Here is a 22,658-nt window from a genome sequence, read left to right as displayed (position 1 = left end):
TGGCAATGATGAATAAGGCAGGATCAATGTTCAATGCACTGACTGTTTCCAACTAGTAAAATGTAATAACTAAGATAGAGAAGAATCCCCTAATAGTAAAATGGGCCCAAACGTTACATATGTATGCAAATGATCATCACAAGAACTTCGAATTAGGAAAATGTCATCATTACAGTACTTCAATTGTTTTATGATTTCAATATAATGCGTTTGCAAAATAAAAATAACAGTAATCTGAGTTTTACAACTGTGTTGACAAATATGTCTAAATGCTTTGAAGCTGGTTCTCACAAAATACATTCTGCGCGTTCTCTGTAATGAGTTAGACAGTCATTGAATCAAATACTACAAGAATTACAATCAGTGCATTTTATCTTCCGTACTATGTACTTATTCTAACAGCTGTAAACATCTGCACGTGATTCCGTTTTTAAGTGTAATCTAATCGTATGCTTCTGGAAATGTAGATCTAATTACAGTTTATTCAGAAAACATTAGGCGAATTCTGATAGTTTACACACACATCGTAATTGAGACTTGTCAGTGTAATGAAGTCAGTGAAAGTAACAGTGATGGGATAAGCAATGCATAGAGCATTAACAACACATAATGGCTGAGCAAACGCTAAAAGACATTTAACAAAAATAGGGCAGGTACATTTGCTGTTCTTGGGTAAACTACAGAACCTTTGGAAATTCCCAATGTACAGTAAGTCCTTAGAAAGCAACAAAAAGAAATGACTTGCAGTTTCCCTCATGATATACTGTACATGCATGAATATATAAATACTGTACACACAATAATATGTTTTTCTTATATTGCGATGACTGTATACGCAGAATTTTGCAGGCACAGGTACCTATCCTGTGCCTGCAAACTCGAACTTCTACAATATTTATCAGAGGGAGATAAAGTGCTTTGCCCAAGGTCACAAAGGAGAGCTGACACTGAAATTAAGTGTAGCGGGGTAACCCCTGACTACTATTCTGCCCAATGGGCTGGCACTAAACCCTGGCCTATCAGGTTGCCAGTAGTTGGTATAGGGTTTTCCCCCTCACGTTTGGTGCTGTACTTGAGTGAAAGTATCCTCTTGTAGCTGGGACAATGGGGTGCCCACCTTCTGGCTGTACTTAAGTGCAGGACCGCCCTAAAGTTGGAGGTTGTTCCTTCCCTCTGAGGAAGGCAGGTCACACAACTGGGAGCCTGAGATTGGGCCTTCCCATGTGCTCTTCCCTATGGGGGAAAGTGAGTGTGGACCAATACCTCTGCCTCCGCTAGGGAGGTGGGGAAGAGCTAAGGTGGCTGCAGTTGCCCTTGGCCTGTAGTTGCGGTCCAGGGACCATCATTCAGTGAATACTGACAGACTGTATCTGGCAGAAGACTGCTGTGTAACTGTTACTGCAGAGTGTAGTAATAAACCGTTCCTGTTTTGCAATATACCTCCTGCCTGGTGCGTGACCTTACTGGGGGGGAGAGGTAATACGTTCTACCGTGGGGGGATCACCTTCAGTTCCTGGAGTCCACGGCAGATGGAGGCGCTGCACTGCTATGTAAATATGTGGGGTATGAACCCCAGAAGCCTGTTCCTGTGTCCCCACTACCATCGGCGGACGACTCAGCCCTCCTGTTGCCAGCAGGTATATGCACCCCACACCCTGTAATGGCCCCTATCTGCGATTGGGTGGGGGAAACACCGTTACATAAGAACTGGGTTTATTCACTTAGCTCTGAGATACATGTATATTCTTTACAGATAATCAAATACTTTAAATACCTTACTGCGTGGGTTCTCCCTGCTTCAGCACAGGTGGCTCAATCAAAGACTGATTGAGGCACCTGTGCTAAAGCAGGGATATCCTGAAAACCTGACTGTTGGGGGGTCTTGGGGACTGGAGTTGCCCACTCCTCCCTTACTGCAAATCCTCCCCTGCAAACCTATGTGGTTCAATTTTGTAGAAATATTTTAAAAACACTTTATATTTTCCATGCAAGATTTGGAAAAATATATTTGTAGCTCAGAACTGATCACTGCAGCTGTGGTTAATTCCCCAAATAGTTCCTCAACGAGGGCCTAATTAAACCTACCGCAAAAGTAGTATGTAGTGCATATCGTGTGGTATTTGTACTAGAAAAAACCCACCTCTTGTACTCGTAATCTCAATTACAGGCCAACAAATAAGGGTCTATTTATCAAAGTCTCCTGGGCAGAAAATGTAAAAGTACATTATAATTATCAAATAAATAATTGCTTTAAAAGATACAAGGTTGGTTTCTTTCTTAGCATTCGGTTCTCCAATCTACTAAAGTACTGATATGCTTATAGCAGATAATGGTCGTTTACAGGATTGATGTGCAGAAGAATAGTTCACAGAAGAGATACAAAATACTCATTATATAAAGACATCCCAAAATGAAGACTTTCTCAAAATTAATGGCCATGGGATATTTGCCCGGTAATAAATCACATCACTTACTTGTCAGAACAGAGGGTAATGACAAAACGGGACAGATGACAGCTGTTTCCAGCTGTGACATATTTGTTCAAGGCTCATAGTAAGCTCGAAAAAGGTTGCAAGCCAAGAAAAAAATACATAACTGCACAAAACAGTTGTTGCCAATCCCCTTGTTCCTCCAGTGCTCTAAGATGACAGCACGTGTGGGCAATGTATTACACTTCGAGTGAGATCCATTATTGACTTAACACAGCGCTAATGTGTATCTTCAAAGCTCGCTAACAAGCAAGATTTTTGTAGCGTGCCAAAGGATAGATGCACAGAGCTTGGTCAATGACTTAAGACGTTAACTGCAGTTAACGTCTCGTTAAGTGTTAACGGGAATCTTCAAAGCTCAGTAACGATGCACTAAGTGCTGTTTCCAGCTGAAACAAGCCCTTGCGTTAATATAACGGACGCTAGTGCTAATGTTATGCGAAAGAGGTGTTCCCTCTGACTCTTGTTATAGTTACCGCAGGGATTTAACGTTACGTTAGTTAGGTCATTGCTAAATTTGGCGTTACTCACATCCACTCTCCACAAAAAGCAGGATCACCCAAAAGGAGAAAAGAAAACATATAGTGTGTACTGTTATGCCAATGGGGGGAGCCGTGCTACACATGTATAACAGGCAATGTAAACTGAGCTTCAGTCACCGGTGTGCAGTTCCAGGGCTCCAGAGTCTCGTACGGCTGCAGTCCTCTGATAGTGTAAGGGATTCCCTTCTGCAGCTCTCCTCGCGGGTTTCCCTGGCATCTGACATCACTGCCGGTCATGATTGTCACTTCCGGTATCGTCAGGGAGCCAGGTACAGGAGCACTATTAATCCGGTGCATAGCCTGTCCTCTCTCCATACAATCAATCTCAACGCGTTTCACATCTAAGCGCTGCTTCCTCAGGAGAATACTCACATCCAGACACTGATATAGGCCTTTGGTAGGGTCTGTGTAAGTGTAAGAGGTGGCATATTTCCCATTAAGTTAAGTAGGTTATAGAGCCTAGAGCGTCAATTTTTGTTGGGGGAGGCGGCAAATTTTGAAGGGAAAAATGTGTGTGTGTGTGAGAGCCTTACCTTTTCCGGAGCGACCCCCTCCCGTAACGTTGCGTTGTCAAGGCGACCGAATGTCATATGATGTTGCAGTGTCACATGATGCTGTGTTGCCATGATAACACGACATCAAATGATGTTGCGACTTTACACAATGTTGCGTTGCCATGACAACGCAGTGTTACCCGACGCTGTGACGTGATGACATCAATATGCTAGGGAGGTCCCGAGCCTGCAGGCGGCAGAAATGTAATCCGCCACTGAGTGTAAGACCACAGTTAGGTACGATTTAACTATCATATTGTTATTTACAGGGTTTTTTTCCTCTCCTGTCTTCTCTTATTTTTTTTTGTACTTTACGCACTGATTTAGGGTCTGCATGGAAGTAACGCCACCTCTGGGTAACACAGGTTTAACGCCATGTAATATGAACCTAACGCAAGGCAGTGCTAACTTCATGTGGTGTTAAGCCTATGTTAATGAGATCGCTAACGGCCATTGCTTTCGCATATATTTAGCTTTATAGATACACGTTAAACTGAGGGAAGCTAACAGACGTTACCTATTTAGGTCCCGTTAGTAGCTCAAATTTAATGGAGCTCTGTGGATCAACTCCCAAGTCACTTATATACCTTCCCAAGCACTATTTTGTACAACATGTGGAGAGGTGCCTATACACAACACTGAACACATCTAAGATACCTGCTAATGTAAATCATTTGAATATACTGTGCAAGGTCATGTTAACTTAACACGGTGTTAAGCGTATACTGAATTAAACAGCGCCCAATGTTTTTGCATATTAGCTTAGTGGATCTGGGCCTAAATAGGGCATCTAGATGCTTAGATACACTAATACTTATAGATGCAAAATGAAAATGCCTCTCCATCCTTCAATACGATACAGGCCCTGACTTCCTTTGATGCATATCCCCAAATTGATTTTATAGTCAGGTAAACAGCAGTTGTGTATTGTATAAAGAGCTAGGAATGAGAAATAGTGTTCTCCCTACCCCCACCTTTCGTAACCAAATATTTCTTGGTGCGAGTTATTTAGCTATTGTGCTTTTGAGACTTTGGGTTACAATGTTTGTCAACATTTACAGGTTAATCTATGAGAAATGAATGCTGACATATTTTCACCACTCTGCTTTCTGATTGTTTTGTAAGCAACATATCCGTTCAATTTGGTGAACCAACAGCTTTCAGGGGGACATTTTTGGCACTGAATGGTAATAATTATTTGACACCGCAATCCTATAATTTTTTACATGAAAACTGTATACAAAAGTATTGTGTTTTTACACACTTTCTATGCTGAAAATCTTATTGTGCAGTATATGGCAAATGCCCACTTTTTTCCATCTCTAATAATTGCCTGTACACATTTGCTGTTTGCTACAAATTAGCAGGTTGATAAAGAGGCCTCTGAGTCCTTAAGTTCAAAGGCTATTAATTATATTTTGAATGAGGAAATACACGTGACTAGACTGATGTTACATGGCATGTGTTTTCTACTCCATGCATAGAAATATGTAAGTAAAATATAAAGTATAGAACAAAATCTAGGATAGTGGACAGTTACTGTATATAATACAACTAAATCAAAACAGCCTTTCCTTTTGAGCTGTAACTGCATCACGTGATTAGCACCTGGGTTACAATATAAGGGGTTTTGGCGTTTCTTACGGCAGATATATTTCTTTCACTGAAGGAACTTTTCTGAACTGTTGCACTGCACGAGTCCTAAGAAAATGACCAGATCACTTTTTTTAAATATTGCTTTAGGTTGCCCCTCTCTTAAGCCAAAACCAACTGAGAATCTAACAAGCATGTAAGATTCCCTATGTATAAAACGTGTCATTTTCTCTTTCTACAAACTCCAGAGAATCTTAACATTATACTGTACGCAATGGCTGGCCATTATTTGTAACTGTCATTCCTTTCTTTGGCCAAGAGTAGTCCTTCAAAGCTTATTTCTTTATGATCTTGTTAAATATTCCATTAGGGAGGTCAAATAGACTCCTGAAGAAGAGATATATTTACATATAGTAATCTACTTATACTATTTGTTAATAATGTGCACATTGTATTTCATTGGAGTCTAAATAAATGAAAGACCTTCCAGAGGTCTGTGGGAATGATATTATTAAACTCAAGAAACTCCTTATGAATAAAGTCAATTGCAGCCTTCATATGGAATTAGCAATTACTCATTTCAATTAAAAGAAATTGCCAGCTTTGTAAGGTAATACCTATGTACTTTATCATAACTATTGGGATTTACAGAAAACATCTCAAACTTAACCATTAATGTTACAATATACAACTTAGTTCTAAAAACATATGACAAAATATAACTTAATTAAGCTCAATTTGTCGATGGCTTAACATCAAGTTAATAAAAAGCAATATGGTAATTATAGATTTCCTAGGTAATATGAAAGCTAATAAACATTGCATTGTGAAATCTAATACAAAAACAAGTTACAAAGAAATGCCTGTAACCAGCAAACACTTATAAAGCTTTTACATTATTTCAGTTACTAATTTTGTAATAACATACTGTATACATGTACAAACCTTTCAACAGGGGCTGTAATTTACTATTTAAGTAACCCATCTAAATATGCATAAGCTGCAAAGATGGTATTTCATCATACACATCCAGAACACATTATTTCCATAGGACTTAAGTTCCTTCTTTACAATGTATCTCGATCATAACATACATCCGATGCCCTTTACTTTCATTTCTATATGACGTATTAGATATTATTAGTACTCAAGAGAATTCATCTTTAAAAGCTCCCACCAGCAAAATATAGTTGTCAGACAATATATGTAAAGAATATATTTGTGAGCACTGACTCAGATACTTCTTCATCGCTGTCTTCATCACTCCACCCTGAAGATGGGCGCTGGGTATAAGAAGAGTCCGAATCAGTGTCTCTGTAATCCATCCTTATATGTTTTTACATTGACTAGCTTTCTCTTACTTCTGCACAGCATGTGTCTTGTACTCTGAATGTAAATTTGGATTCCACAAGCCTTTCTAACGTCATACTCACAAGGTCACAGATGTTCAAACGGTATCCTCTGAGTTTTCTATTTCACTATGGTATATTAATCATCCATAAAAGAGAACATAGATAAAATAAAAAAGAAACTCTCTCATCACTGATAATCTCTTATCGGACATGGTGTGAGATGTTGTCAAACTTCGCGGTCATGCTTAGTAGCAATTCCTCTGTGCCAAAGTATACAAGTTTACACCTGCTGTCTTACATATAGGGGTTGGAATGATTTGCTAAAGACTTTTAGCACAGCATGTTCAGTTTACCATGTTCAGGGTGATGCTGTGAACTTCGTATAGCCATTTTACATGAGGATTAGAAAGTAAACCTACTGTATGAGTTAACTGATGCATAATCACACACAGCGAGCCTCAATTTGTTCAGCTGGTATAAATGCTCAGGTGAGCACCATATAACCTCAGTTCTTCATTTTTATGCAGCAATTGTAAGTATCTCCTTTACGCTGTGACTGGCATTATACAAAATAAAGGGATACTGTGGTTGTCAATTTTATCCCATACTTCACTGTGAAATTATGGACAAGAAAGTCATTTTAAAAATGCTTTATAACTCCAAACATGAAATTGTTGCTGCCTGACTTTCTCATTTAAGTTTCAGTTTCTTGCCAAATACAAAATCAATACGTACAGTACCATAGTATTTGTTATTCATTTCTCTCATATGGGCTTTTAATATTGCAACATTTCCTTAATGACAAAGTGTGTTAAGGAGGCAGTCCGTGCAGCACGTTAGAATACAATTATATATTTTTTCATTTTAATATATGCAGCCTTTGATTACTTTTATTGAAAACAAATTACCTAAGCTGCCGATCGACTTGTTTTCCTGTGATCGATCAGCAAAGATCCTGCTTCCCAGGGTTCACTAAATGGCTGCCTTTCAGTTTCAATCAATCCTTCAGTCCGTGTAACTCAGCAGCTACAATGTATTCTTATATTAAGATAACATTATCGATTGTTACCGTTTATAACTCAAGCTGCTGGGAATATTGGCAACAAATTATCACAAACAGGAAAGTGTTACCACGATATTGCTCTGCTGAGGAAGTGTGTTAAAAGCTGCTGTTCAGTATATTAAGGCTCATTCAAAATGGCATTAACAGTTGGATATTTTTTTAGTAAAGATCTAATACTACAGAACTGATTTATTTATTTATTTAAACACACACACACACACACACACACACACACACACACACACACACACACACACACACACACACACACACACACACACACACACACATACACACACATACACACACATACACATACACACACATACACACACACACACACACACACACACACACATGCTAAGTGGGACTGCACCTTAAGCTTGGTTAACAGGAGTTTCTCTGATTGACAGTTATCAGTAGTAATGTTGAGGAATGATCACACTTTGAATTACTGCAGCTTCCAGACCCGCACATTTAGCTGGAACATTAAACGAGATTGTCCCTGTAACATGGACTTATCACTGTTTGAGAGAAACTGCGTCTAAATCCAGCAGAGAGCTGGTTAATTGCAGACAGGCGATTAACTAGACTCCACCTGGCCAAATTAGAGTTCTAAGGCTAGGCCCCCGCTGCAGGCAGCGGCATGTGCGGCCATGTGAGCACATCTCACCAGCTCCTTACCTCCTCCCTACAGCAGCTGTCCCCGGGGACTCCTCGCTTCCTGGTCACTGCATACTGTGACGCGTCAGCCAGCAGGGGATACGACTGGATTGTGTTCCCAAGCGGTGACGCGTCACATAGTGCGCCAGGGAGCCAATGAAGAGGGGAGATCGCCGCCAGCCTGGCATGAACAGGGGAGGGGGGTGAATCCTTCCTCAAGTGCACAACACACAACATATCACACACACTTATTTGCAGACCTGGAAGGAAGCATGGTGGCACTTCTAGGTAGGACAGTCACTGGAGAGATGAGATTGGTGCTAGTGAAATTAAACTTGGGGTGCTGGAAAGAAAGGAGGCTGTGCCCAACAATCTTAAAATTAACGGTAATAGGTTTTACCACTGAAAAGGCAGTAATACCACCACTAGATAAACGTGTTGTTGTTCCCACACACAACCTGTCTAAAAACTTGTTTTTCTGAATAATTTACTACCAATCCTTGCAACTTAGATCCAGCTACTTCCTAGCAGAAAATCTGATTGGATCCTTCACTACGACATGGCCGTGCCCCCACCCCCCTTCCTGTCATGGCCGCGCCCACCCGACCCGTTTTGATCTCGCCCCCCGCACCTAAAAAAAATTGCCTTCAGACCGCAGATTGTGGTGAAGCGTTGTGCACGCGCCGCCAGAACGCAAGACGTGCGTGCATCGGGACCTTAGTCTAAGAAAAGCCTCCTGGTGGAAACAGGAGCGGGATTCCTTAGCTCACATTTGGGCTAACATAAGGAGAAGGGGGCCTGCAGAGATTTTCCTCAGCACACAAGGTTCTGCAATGAAGAGAGAGTCTTGAAGCACACAGGACTGTGTGTTGACAGCAAGACATGAGGGGACAAGACTTTTATACCTGGACACAGACATTTCCATAGCACACAGACCTCCCCCTACAGCTATAACAACAAAAACAGATAAGAGACTTTCTTATTGGACTGTTGTGTGTGTGTGTGTGTGTGTGTGTGGTGTGTATGTATATATATATTTAGGTTGGTAACCAGCTTAGCTACCCACCCAGTTAGAAAGGGCTGGAGTAAAGGTTTAATTATTCTCCAAAGTGGTTAGGCCTTTATTTTGTTTCTTTTTGTATGTTTTGCCTTGTTAAAGGAACAGGCGCAATAAAGCCCGGATTTAATTTCACCCTAATCGTTCTTCATTAAATGTACCTCTGCACATATCTCTTCCTGTCCCTAATAGGTGTCTGAAATATGAAATAATTCTGTCTAACCCATGCTGCAGAATAAAATATGTAACATACAGGGCCGATACAAGTGTATTCGGCGCCTTAGGTGAACCTTCAGCCATGTCCCACCACCTCCCCCAACTATTTAACTTCAAGAATATTTACAGCTAAATTAAATTCTCCCCCACTCTCCCCAACACTCTCTCTCCCCCACTCTCAATGACACTTTCTCTCCCCCACTCTGACACTTTCTCTCCCCTACTCGCCCGACACTCTCTCCCCCACTGCCATTGTCTCTCTCCCTCCTCCCACTGACACTTTCTCCCTCCCACTGACACTCTCTCTCCCTCCACTAACACTCTTCCCCCCCCACTCACACTCTCTACCCCCCACTGACACTCTCTCAAAAGCCCCCACTGACACTCTCTCCCCACCCACTGACACTCTCTTCCCCTCCCCCACTGACACTATATTCCCCCCACTGACACTCTCTCTCTCTCACCCTGCACTGACACTCTCTCTCACCCCCACTGCCACTCTCTCTCCTCCCCCATTGAAACTCTCTCCCCCCTGATACTCTCTTCCCCCACAGACTCTTTCTCTCTTTCCCCTCACTGCCACTCTCTCTCTCTCCCACCCCCCACTGACACTCTCTCTCTCCCCACACTGACACACTCTAGAACAGATACACGCAGGACAGCCACAGAACACACACAAGACTCACCATTCTTTGGTCCATGCTGCTGCCTCCTCTGCTTAACCCACCCCCCTGAGAGCTCCTGATTGGCTACTGATTTGCAATACAGCCAATCAGGATGGAAGAAAATTGCCCAGCCCCCTAGCAGCCGGCCTTGGTAACATATATATATATATGTTTGTCTTTTTGTTTTTCTAACACTGTCATTTACTTGCCGGGTGGTTTTACTATGGTTGTTTGTTTTTTGTTAATAAAGTTTGATTATTTTGAAATTTCGTCAGTGTGCGATGACGTCACCGATCCTGCGTCGCTTCAGGAAGTGAACAGGATTGGCGGGGATGGCACACATATGGCACAAAAATAAATAAAAGCTCTTTTGTAAATACAAAGTCTTCAGATTGTAGGATTGGAGGATACAAAGACTACCCGGTGAGTATTATCTGCATACACCTTGAGAAAAACCTAGCGGTTGAAACGCGTTGGTGGGGGTCTTGAGCACCCCATTATGTAGCTGTCTCACTTGGATCCAATAAATCGCTTATTTATGGGTACCCACTCTGCTTAAACTTCATTTTTTTCTGCCTTGGTGAGTAGTGCTTTGTTTTTATCACTCCTTCTATCTGTACACATTGGAAAACGGAGGCACACCCATACCCTGGGACGGATGGACAATCTGAAAAGAATATACCAACAAATGTGAGTGTTATTACCTGTCCATATCCACTTCAATGTTTATGTGTCTGGACACAAGCATGTGTTGATTCTTACTGCAGGGATATTTATAAACTTATAAAATGCACACTTATAGTGTATAAGAATTAAAACAGCATTGCAGCTTATAAAAGCTAAGTGACGTGGCCTGGACGAAAGCCCGCACCGTCTCTCACCACACTACCTCCCTCTGGAGCTCCGGTCGGATCACCCGATCCCACTGCCGCTTGCAAGGGACACTGCTCTACTTCCGGTCGTGGGGCGATGTCATCACTTCCTGATCGCGGCAGTGGGATCGGGTTTATATCGATAAAAGAAATTGTTGCCAGATCTGTGCTATGTGTGTTCTTCTCCCTCTCTCGCTGAGGTACATCCCCTGAGTGACGGAGGCCAGCGGTACTTCTTTGTCTGCTTACAAATCTCTATTGCCTGAAAACTCCTATTTCTTGTGAGTAGGAATAACATAGGAGCTAAGATTGATAGGATTATTCCCAGCACTGTTTATACATCTGCACTTAGAGTGTTTTCTTTTTTATGTTTCTTTCCCCTATGCTCCCCCTGGATCGTGTGATACAAGTTCTACTATTTAGGGAAGAGTGAAAACGACCCCACCGAAGGGTTGAAGCAGGGGGTCTTTACATTTGATTGTATATTTATTTTCCACTTGTGAGTTTGTTTTTGCACTGGAAATCACATTTAGTCACTTGGTATCTATAGGGCTTATAGCGCCTTCATTACACCTTTTTTGCATGATGTAGAGAGAAAACATTTAAAATAAAGGTTCTCAAAGATAAAAAATTTCGGGTCACAGGAGGAGAATGCCACTTTCCTCTTATCATCCGAAACATTTTCTTCCATTCTATGCGAACACAAAGTGTCGAAGTCAATGTTACCATTAGAAAAAAAATGGCAACGAATGCTGGAGAGCATGAATGAAAGAGAACAGAGGAAACAATATACCTAGCAGATGGATCCCTTAGAAGAGTCTTGCAGTCCAGCAGCAGGTGTTTAAAGACCAAGCTGTGCAGATCATTCAACCAGTAAATGACAAATGGCCTTCATAAAGAATGCAGGGTAGCGTATAAATGAATAGAATGTGTTCGCAGATACCTAACAATGAGCCTATATGTTATACAAAAAAATGCATATAGAATTATCTTGATTATTTCTGATAATTGTATGTAGAGGTACAATAGTATTTTATATTTAACCCATTCATATACAGTATTTACATATTGGATGTTCAATTATATTGTCTAAACAGCTTCCTGTGAGTAGGTTTGCTCTTCTTTAACCCAGGATGTGCTGAAAAGCTGTGTAATGTGGCATGCATAAGTTTATAGAGGTCCATGTTAAAATGGATTCGAAGAAAAGGTGACACTGTGTGCTCATTTGCATGTCATTTCCCAGAATGCCTAGCTGCAGTGGAAGCACTGTATGCTAGAAGGTAATGGGGAAAAGCAGGATTGCAGACCTGTTTGTGACATGCAAATGTTCTCACAAGTTACATTTATATTTGATATATGTAGTACCAGGAAGGTTTTTTTCCCATCTTTTTCTTTTTTTTACCTAAATTTTTTTATTGAACATTTTATATACATAAAGAAAAAGGGTATACAAAAAAAAGAGAACAAAATAGGGGGGGGGGGGGGAATACAATAATACAAATAAACTAGTTGTGATACAATAAAGGGGAGTGAGATCAGGGAAGGGGGGGAAGTGACAGCATTTGTAACAATATAACACAGTAAGCAACACATTTACTTACCACATGTAGCACTCTGTTCAAAGTATTCTAGTCTATGTATGGGGATATACCTGCATGACGGAACCAAGAAGCCCAAATCTCAGAGAATTGTGAGGTAGAACCGTTAAGATAGGCTGAGAGTTTTTCCATATAAACTATATGCCAAATTGTGTTATTTATTTGGTTTAGGGATGGGGGGCAGGTTGTTTACAATTTTTAGAAATTGTACACCTGGTAGCGTTTAAAATTACTTTAGCTTCTTTTTTGGTGCGATTGGCCATTGATTTTCATAGCAATATATATACTGGGTCATGTGGGACAGTGATCTCTAGAATCTTGTGTATTAAGGCGAACACTTCCATCCATGTTTGTTGGATTTTTGGACATGACCAGAATATGTGCAGTGTATTCCCCACTTCACCACAACCACGCCAACACAGAGGGGAAACACCTGGGAGAAAAGAGTGTAACCTGGCAGGAGTCATGTACCATCTGAATACTGTAAATATTCTCCTTAATCACGACGCACGATGAGTTTTTGGAAGCGGCTTCCCGGATGTCTTTCCAAATATCAACGTCTATGCTGACGTTAAAATCCTTTTCCCAGGATACCATATCAGGGGTTTAGTTGCTTTTGATAAGGGATAAACTCTGATATATTCTGGAGATAATGCCCTTTGTCATATAAGGTTAAACCATGGGGTTGTTTTGGTTTGTAGACAGATTGAATATAGTGTCGAACCTGGAGAAATCTGAAGAATTCAGAAGAGGGGATATCATGGTTTGTTTGTAACGAGCCGAATAAAGGGACTTTCCCTTGAATGAGAATGTCATGCACCTTGAAAAAGAGCGTGTAGCTCGAAACGCATTGGTGGTGGCCTTAGGGCTCGTTTGTGTACCTATGCATTGATCCATTAAACGGTATTTCATTTTTGGGGGCCCACTCTCTGGTAGTTTTTTTGTTTTAGTAGTGCTCCAACTCTCCTTCACTTGCTCTATTGGATCCTGCTGAGTACCGGAAGCACACACCTGTGGAGGCATATCCCTACGGAGACCAACCAACAGTGAGTTATTTTACTCTTCTATACACCCCAGTTATCTACATCGATGCTTCATGCCTGGACACTAGCAAGTGTGAGTTCTCACTAAACAAGAGGTAGAACTCTATCCAGTTTATCGATTCAAAGTGGATCTGGTGTATTTATCCATTCATGGTTGGTCCTATTATACATGTTGGGATACCTCAAGGATACATCATACAACATTTATATCATTATGAGCTGATATCGCTTTTTGATCTATGTTGAGCACCATACAGCTTGTGTTTTTTTTGGAGAAATCTGAAGAATTCAGAAGAGGGGATATCATGGTTTGTTTGTAACGAGGCAAATAAAGGGACTTTCCCTTGAATGAGAATGTCATTAACTATGAGTCCTTTTTGAACCCAGGTATTGAATTGTGGGTTACCTGCGTAAAAAGGAAGGGTGGGGTCCGAGAATAGGGGTTGCATAAGGGATGGGATACTGGTTAGTTGGAACCTGGATTTGATGGAGTCCCAGAGATTACAGGCAAAAGATATCACCGGGTTTCTGTAAATCTCAGCTGGTCTAGATTTTTTATTGAGCCAGAGGAGATTCTTCATTTTAAATGGGGAACAAAGCAAATCTTCTATTTCGACCCTTCTTTTATCAGTTGGGTTTGAATGCCAGCGAATGAGTTGTCCTAGTTGTGCAGCTCTATAGTAGTTTTGTAAATTCGGGAGAGCTAAGCCTCCTTCTGATTTGGATTTATAAAGAATATCCTTGCGAATTCTGGGTCGCCTATTTTGCCAAACAAAATTCAACATTTTCTTTTGAATATTATTTAGGTCCTTCTGGCAGATTTTAACCGGGAGAGTTTGAAAGAGATAGAGGAGTCAGGTAAAATATTCATTTTAATAGTGGCGATCCTGCCAAACAGGATATTATATACCGATTCCAAGTGGCCAAATCCTTAGCTATTTGGTTGAAAAAGGGTTTAAAATTTGTGCTATATAAAGTTGAATAATCTTTTGGTAATTGAACCCCTAGATATTTAATGTGGTTCGGATTCCATTTGAAATCGAAATTTAGTTGGAGTAATTTTACCATATCTTTAGGGAGATTTAAACTGAGGGCCATAGATTTGGAATGATTAATTTTATAGCCTGAAAGGGAACCGAATTCTGATAGAACGTGAAAAAGGTTAGGGAGAGAGGTGAGAGGTTTTGAGAGCGTCACTAGTATATCATGCGCAAAAAGAGCTATTTTGAATTTTTCCTGACCAACAGAAATACCCGCAATATTGGGATTCATTCTTATCCGGCATGCTAATGGTTCTATGGCCAAGGTAAACAACAAAGGTGACAGCGGGCATCCTTGTCTAGTTCCATTTTATATTGGAAAAGGATCAGACAAAGAGTTGTTTGTTTTCACGATGGTCGTTGGGGCGGAGTATAGTGTGTTTATACTGTTTAAAATTTTGGATGTGAATCCCATCTGCGAAAGCATAGCTGACATAAACTGCCAATCTAATCTATCGAACGCTTTTTCTGCCCCTGAAGAAGTGACGTCAGAGTCACGAAACGCGCGTAGGGTGGAGCTTGTTGAACGTGCTGCAACGTGCAGACCCTGTGGAAGGAAAGGAGGTTGATTGACGGGGAACGTCATCGGAGGAGGGACTAGGCTCCGAGTCGCGGCCACGAAGCGGGGACCTACGCCGGCTCCAGCCTCCCCCTGCAATCCCTCGACATCCTCCCATGTGAAGCGGACGGCACGTTGTAGGACACGCATAGGGCATTCTCGCATGTGAGTGCATGTTTTTATGCTTGTCATTTTTTAACAATAAATGTTATAGTGCTATACTATTGGTGCCCCTTTCTGTTCCCAATCGGTATGGTGATGCTGATGCTGGAAGTGTAAAGCGTGATACCAGCAGCAGGAATCAGTCGTAGCCAATCGTGGGGGGACTTAAAGAAACCTTTTGAGGCCCATTCTTATCTATTTTTAAGTAAGTAGATAGCAACGGTGGGGTCTTGGAATACTGACCATAGGGTACTGCGCAATGGTTGTTTTATTTGTATTTTCAGACCAGCATTCTGTGTAAAAGAACGGGACATTGTGGACTGTGGATCTTCTTTATACCATCTTTTGATTCATGGGACTACTCCGATTCGTCAGGTTTATTATCTGATATTGCGCCAGGGAATTATTGTCTGTGTTTTATCTGTGTCATTTGTTATCTCTCTGTGTATGGTATACAGCCCTTGTGGATAGGGTTGTTATATTCCCAAGGCAGCCATTCCCCAAACCTGCCACAACAGGCTGTGAGGAATTCACATTAGGTTTTTCCTTATAGGGGACACTTTAAATATTCAATTTATTCTTGTAAAGCACCTGGTTATTTTAGTTAATATTTAGGTATAGTTTTATAGGTTTGAGCGCTGATCACATGCTTTTAGTTTAAATTTTCCTCACTATAGTGTGTTTATACTGTTTAAAATTTTGGATGTGAATCCCATCTGCGAAAGCATAGCTGACATAAACTGCCAATCTAATCTATCGAACGCTTTTTCTGTGTCCAGTGAGAGTAATAGAGATAGGCATGTTGTTTGTTTTGCCACATGTATTAGATTCGCCATCGTCCTTGTGTTATCAAGAGCATGTCTGCCCAGGACAAACCCCACCTGGTCCGGATGAACTAATTTAGGGAGAATACTGTTTAGTCTATTGGCCAAAATGTTGGCATATAGTTTTAGGTCTGTGTTTAACAGAGAAATAGGTCTGTAACTAGAGCACAACAGAGGATCTTTCCCTTCCTTTGGTAGCATGTAGCATATCTCTAGGAGGGGAAAGGCCGAGTAGCATCTCATTAAATATTTTGGTAAGAAATGGGAGGAGAGTTGTGGAAAATTTCGTTTAATAAAGATTTGAAAATCCGTCCGGACCAGACGCCTTCCCAATTTTCAGGGATTTATTGCTTCCAAAATTTCAAGGGGCTCTATAGTTTTTTCAAGGTTTATTATGTCATTCGGATCTAGTGTGGGGAGCCGGCATTCTGCTAAGAAATTTAAAATTTTTATTGCCCTTTTATTTTTAGCCGAGTCTCCAACTGGGCCTGATAAATTGTAAAGGGATGTATAGTATTCTTTAACTGCGTCACTTATAGTTTTAGGATTGTGGGATACCAAGCCATTTTTAGTGTAGATATTATGGATTTTAGCTTTAGCTTGTTTTTGCTTTAATTTGCGTGCCAACATTCTATCTGCCTTATTGCTTTTTTCATAATATTTCTGTTGAGTCCATCTTAAGCTCTTTCTGCGTTTGACACCAACAAAAGAGTTAGTTCACCCCTTACTGAGATTATTTGCCTGTAATTTTTCCGGGAGTGGTTGGTTTGTGAATAAGTTCTAGTTCTGATCATTTTTGTGTTAATATTTAAATTTGTTTTGTTTTTTCTTTTTTTTCCGAGAAGCCAGGGCAATCATTTTACCTCTTATCACTGATTTGTGAGCCTCCCAAAGAGTAAAAGAGGAAACCTCTGGGGTATTGTTTATTTCAAAATATTGGGCCCGTTCTTCTTCCATTAGTTGGAGATTCTGTGGGTTCAATGGTAAAGATTTGTTTTAAAGACCAGGACCTTATTTTATTTTTGGTTGTGAGGCCTACCAATCTAGTTATAAGTGTAGAGTGGTCTGACCAAGCAGAGGGGCAATTACTGCTGAGGAAATATTATCACTAATTTATTGATCTATTAGGATATAGGGCCTCATGCAGTAAGCGACGATTATGTGAAATCGGCAAGCTTATCGATTAGTCATGTTATTGGCGTTTTTCCCTCTCCGTATGCAGTAAGTGCCGAATACATTCAAAATCAACCAGAAAACAAATCCGCCCACTCTCACGATGATGAGCCGATCACACACAGGTGTATCGGCGTGCGTGGCGGGGTGCTGTTAGGTTGCACAATCACAAATCTTGCTGAATCAGGCGAAACAAGCATGTTTTTGATTGCGCGCCATATTTAAAGGCAACGTGTACTGCTAATCATTCTCTGTGTTGTTGGGAGTGAGAGAGAGAGAGAGACGCACAGAGCTGGACGATTGAACATTTGCATATTGACTGAGAGACTTGTTGTGTATTGGGTGAGCTTTGTCCTTTGTTGTTTTGTTTACATCTTTGTCTTGTTTTATATGTGGAAGTGGGTCGTGTGATTGCCTGTACATTTCTTGTCTGTTTTTTGTGAGTGCTGGAAGTATGCCCGCAAAGCGTGGGAAGAGTGATGCTGGTGGGAGTGGGAGTGCTACTCGTGGGAGTACGCGTCGGAGTGAACGTTCTGTTCAGGGGAGTGATGTTGCTGGTGCACCGAGTGGTGTTGCTGGGAGTGGGAGTGCTGTTGTTGGGAGTGGGAGTGCTGGTGCTGCGAGTGGTGTTGCTGGGAGTGGGAGTGCTGTTGTTGGGAGTGGGAGTGCTGTTGTTGGGAGTGGGAGTGCTGTTGCTGTGAGTGGGAGTGCTGGTGCTGGGAGTGCTGGTGCTAGGAGTGTGAGTGCTGGTGCTAGGAGTGGGAGTGCTGGTGCTAGGAGTGGGAGTGCTGGTGCTAGGAGTGGGAGTGCTGGTGCTGGGAGTGCTGCTGGTGGCGCAGTTGCTGATGGGGTGGATGGTGGTGGCGTGCTTGCTGGTGGCCAGCTTTTGGAGGCTCTTCCATTGGAAGAAGGAGAGTCCAGTCAGCACCAGCCAAGCTCTGACCCTAAACCTGCTCGGAAAAAACGTGTGGAGAAGCCACGTAATCCTCGCTTCAATGACCAGGAAAATAGGGCTCTTGTCACTGGCATTCTGGAGCACTATGACAGTATATATGGACATTTAGTAGGTAAGTGTAACTTTACATTTATTATTCAAATACATGTGATCCTAGGTCATCTGAGTTTTGTTCATATGCAAATATGGGTACACAATATCTTTCTATGTTCATTAGTGTGGAAACACAGCTTTTTATCATGCCTTACAAGGACAAATAAACACAGGCGGTCAATTTGCCAGAACTGCATACAATATGAATGCAACCTTGCTTACATGTATAGGTTTAGTAGTGAATGCTCATGTGCTGCACATATTACACATAAAACAGCATGTTTGCTATCACTTGGAACAGCTAGCAGTGTAGGAAACTGGTGCTTATATTATTATTCATTTACCTCATATCTTTTATATGTTTTTCAAGGGCGGACAAGTGCAGCAAGCAAAAAAGAAATGTGGGACACAATAGTCATTGGTGTCAATGCCTGTGGGAATAGTGTCAGGGACAAGTATCATTGTCGGAAAAGATTTGATGATATTAGGTCCAAATTGAAAAAGAAAATACAAGACCAACGCGTGCATGCTACTGGCACTGGAGGTGGGCCCACACCACAACGTCTCATATTGACTCCATTGGAGGAGCTGCTTCGGCCAAAATTACTTACCGTCGTCGTGGAAGGCTTGGCTGGTGACCGTGACATTGGAATTTATCCGTCACAATTTCCAGCAGGTGATAAATATTACTGTACTAGGCGTGTCGTTGCTTACAGTTATTTTGCATAGTTACACTGCTTTTTATACTGTCTTCACAATATAAGCATACCTGCATCTATATATGTATATGTCTGATTCTGTATATATATATCTCAAAATAGACATATATGTAGTAGTCCTACTAAAAGCAGTAACTAATATAGCACGTGCCATTGCGTGCTCATTTACATGTGAATTCCCAAAATGCATAGCTGCAGTGGAAGCAATTGATGGTGGGCGAAGATGGGGAACAACAGGGTAGTACACGTGTAACACATGTTCATGAGAAATTATTAGTAGCTACAGGTACAGAACAGAAATATGTATCATGTTATTGTGTATTTTATTGATTTTACTCCGACAAACATGACATTACTGCCTATTTTAAGCATGCATCAAAGAAATTGCATGTAACGGCCTACAAACATCACTGGCACTAACACATCTATAGTTGCTTATGAAAAGGTCCATTTTTGCTTTATGTCATATACAGACAGCATAATGAGGCACACGTAGCATATGTTATGTCATTGTTTTCATAACTTAAACACTGCAGATGACTACTTAGCTCATCTACCATTGTGTTAAAGCAGCTGCAATTAATATCTCATCACAGCATACACTTCAACAGAGGGGGTGGGGTTCAGCACACACACTAATTACAGCCTCATTTCACGGTCAACTTAGTTCACACCATTTGCACCTGTTTCAAGTCATTGAAAGGTGTGGCTGATTAGGCTTTTTGGGGAAGGGAATACCTTTCTTACAACCTGAATAGCACAACTGAAGTTAATCACACTCATTTGAAAGCTTAACTCTAGCTACTAAATGCCCCAACAACTCATTACTTATCAAAGCGTACGTCACACATTAGTTCACTCATATCTATAGTTGAACTACTATCAAAGACACATTATCACACACTGCATGTGTTGTCTTGTTGAGTCACAGCCACATTCAGGTGTGCCACATCTTCGATTAATGTACCACACATATCCTCTACCAAAAACAACACTTTTTGCAATATGACCACCTTCATGATAACCATTGTGAATGGTCATCTCATGATAGTTATGTACATTATGATACTGATATCACTACACAACATATGATTTTTATGTACTCATTTAATCTATTTATCCTCACGCATTACTGCAGCAACATAGTATGTTGTATGTTAGGGAACTCAAAAATTCTAAGTACACAGGCATGTACAGTGTTATTACAACTATTTATGTTCACTTTCACACACATTTTCGGTTAAGGAACTGATGTTGTTAGTTAATCATAAATACAGAACATACAATAAGTGTTTGTTCAATATTTACACATGTAAATGTAAAACTTATGTTATTGTTATATATAGTTGCCCCTGGAGGACATGTGTCACCTGAGATGGAACAAGTGTCTTCACCTGGGTCAGCCAGCTCAACACTACTAGAAGGTGAGTGTATCATTTGCTGGCCATATAATATGTGCTCTTCTATATGTTATGTTGTCATGTGCATTATTTGTTTTGCACATCTTCTTTAAATAGGATTACTTAGTGTCAGTGAAAATTAAGTGTAAGGCAACATGTATTGTGTTAGTGATGTTAATTATCATGTAGGACTTCTGAGTTTAGAGCAACTTTTCATTCATTCATATTTCATACTGAGTCCAAACATTATTCGTAAGTCAAGGTAGTTTTTAATGAGGTTATAAAACGTATGCTAACATGTTAGGTGTTACTTAGGACATAGTACAATTACATAGTAACACAGCATACATTAACATGCCATTTAATAATGTGTACATTTCTTTTTAGAACATCATGGTGATGAGGATGATGAGTATGATGAGGATGACGCCACAGAAGAGACTGAAATACAATCATGTGACCATGAAGAGGTGCCAATAGAAACTGTTGTACCGCCAAATCGTCCATCAACTTCCACATACGATGCAATTGTAGCTTCAGAGGGAAAAATAGTGGACGCAGAAAATCGTCGCCATTCAGACATGATGACAGTGCTGGAAAGGATGATTGGACTGCAGGAAGAAACAGTATCACAATTGGCACATCTCCACAGAGTCTTCATTGAAGTGCCTAAACAGTTGCAAAAAATCAACACCTCATTCGAAGCATTAGTTGTTCAGCAAACACAAGCTAATTACTGGAGAATGACTAATGTACCACAATTCAACACCTCCCAGCCAGGATCTGTTCATGCAGGTCAGTTTTCACCACATTCATCTGATATTCATTCACCAGGCCCAAATGTTACCGGTCAAGTAGCAGAGATTGCTGTGCAGGTTCCTGACGACATACTACCACTGCCATCTGTACAAAATCAGCAGCTGACACCTACAAAGGAGCCCACAAAAACAAAATACAAGCAGTTACTACTGACCAGTTTTTGGTCAAAAACAACAAAAGACACACATGAAACAGACCAACCATCACTTGTGCAGTGTCTACCAACTTGCTCACATGTGTCACTGGGCACAAGCCCTGTCCGTGAACAGTCACTACCCAAAAGCCCTGTAGGTGAATCGCTGCCCAAAAGCCCTGTAGGTGAGTCGCTGCCCAAAAGCCCTGTAGGTGAGTCGCTGCCCAAAAGCCCTGTAGGTGAATCGCTGCCCAAAAGCCCTGTAGGTGAATCACTGCCCAAAAGCCCTGTAGGTGAATCACTGCCCAAAAGCCCTGTAGGTGAGTCACTGGCCACAAGCCCTGTAGGTGAGTCACTGGCCACAAGCCCCGTAGGTGAACAGTCACTGGCCACAAGCCCTGCCCGTGAAGTGCCAGAGGCCACTCAAAGTGGCTCTGTTGTGCCTAAAGTTGGTGGCAAAAGAAAAAGGAAAATTCAAGAGACAACAAGCAGGCCTGTTACTCGCTCGCAAAAGGAACAAAAAAAATAAATGTTATAATTCAGAAAATATGTCTTTGGCCTTGTTTTGTTGACTTCACATTATCTAATTACTATTGTATGTATGCTGAAGACTGTGTTGTTTCCAAACTTTCAACTATGTTCTTGTACACGTGAAGTTTTGGAAATGTTAACACTCATAATTAATTGTGTTATAAATATTTATGTTGTAATCGTCTGTTCAGTAATGGTCCACCAGGAGCCAGTTGCTAAGTTTAGAGAAGCTGCCATTGACTTTGCAGCAAAACATTGCATTTGGGTGTGTTAATTGATGTAAGAATTGCATATGCATATTAGTCACATGCAATTATTAAAACACCTAAGTAAGTGCAAACATCTTTCTTGTACGTGTACAGCAGGATTATGTGTAAATTATTACTTACCTTTGCCTTGCTTGGCCATTGTAATTTTGTCCTTTAATCAGTTGTGTGTTCGTTTCTATAACATCTCAGAATGTATAATAATATATATACACACACACACACACACACACACACACACACACTGAGTGAGTGTGAGTGTGAGTGTGTGTATATA

The 22,658-nt window shown here is 41.0% G+C and overlaps 2 protein-coding genes across 7 annotated transcripts in view; one reads left to right on the top strand and one right to left on the bottom strand.

Annotated features, from left to right (window-relative positions):
• The window catches only part of PRKG1 (protein kinase cGMP-dependent 1), a 1,423,135-nt gene that overhangs the window by 173,483 nt on the left and 1,226,994 nt on the right, over positions 1-22,658 (bottom strand). The gene's annotated exons all lie outside the window — the stretch shown is intronic.
• Positions 3,113-22,150, top strand: LOC142501007 (uncharacterized). The gene is made up of 5 exons (XM_075610247.1): positions 3,113-3,300; positions 18,243-18,532; positions 18,884-19,189; positions 20,579-20,656; positions 21,020-22,150. The coding sequence occupies exons 1-5, from the start codon at positions 3,113-3,115 to the stop codon at positions 22,111-22,113; spliced, it is 1,956 nt and encodes a 651-aa protein (XP_075466362.1). The 3' UTR covers positions 22,114-22,150.

The sequence above is a fragment of the Ascaphus truei genome, chromosome 8 (genome assembly GCF_040206685.1).
Source record: "Ascaphus truei isolate aAscTru1 chromosome 8, aAscTru1.hap1, whole genome shotgun sequence".
NCBI lineage: Eukaryota > Metazoa > Chordata > Amphibia > Anura > Ascaphidae > Ascaphus > Ascaphus truei.
The sequence above is the reverse complement of the archived record's forward strand: the minus strand, read 5'-3'. Positions and strand labels throughout refer to the sequence as shown.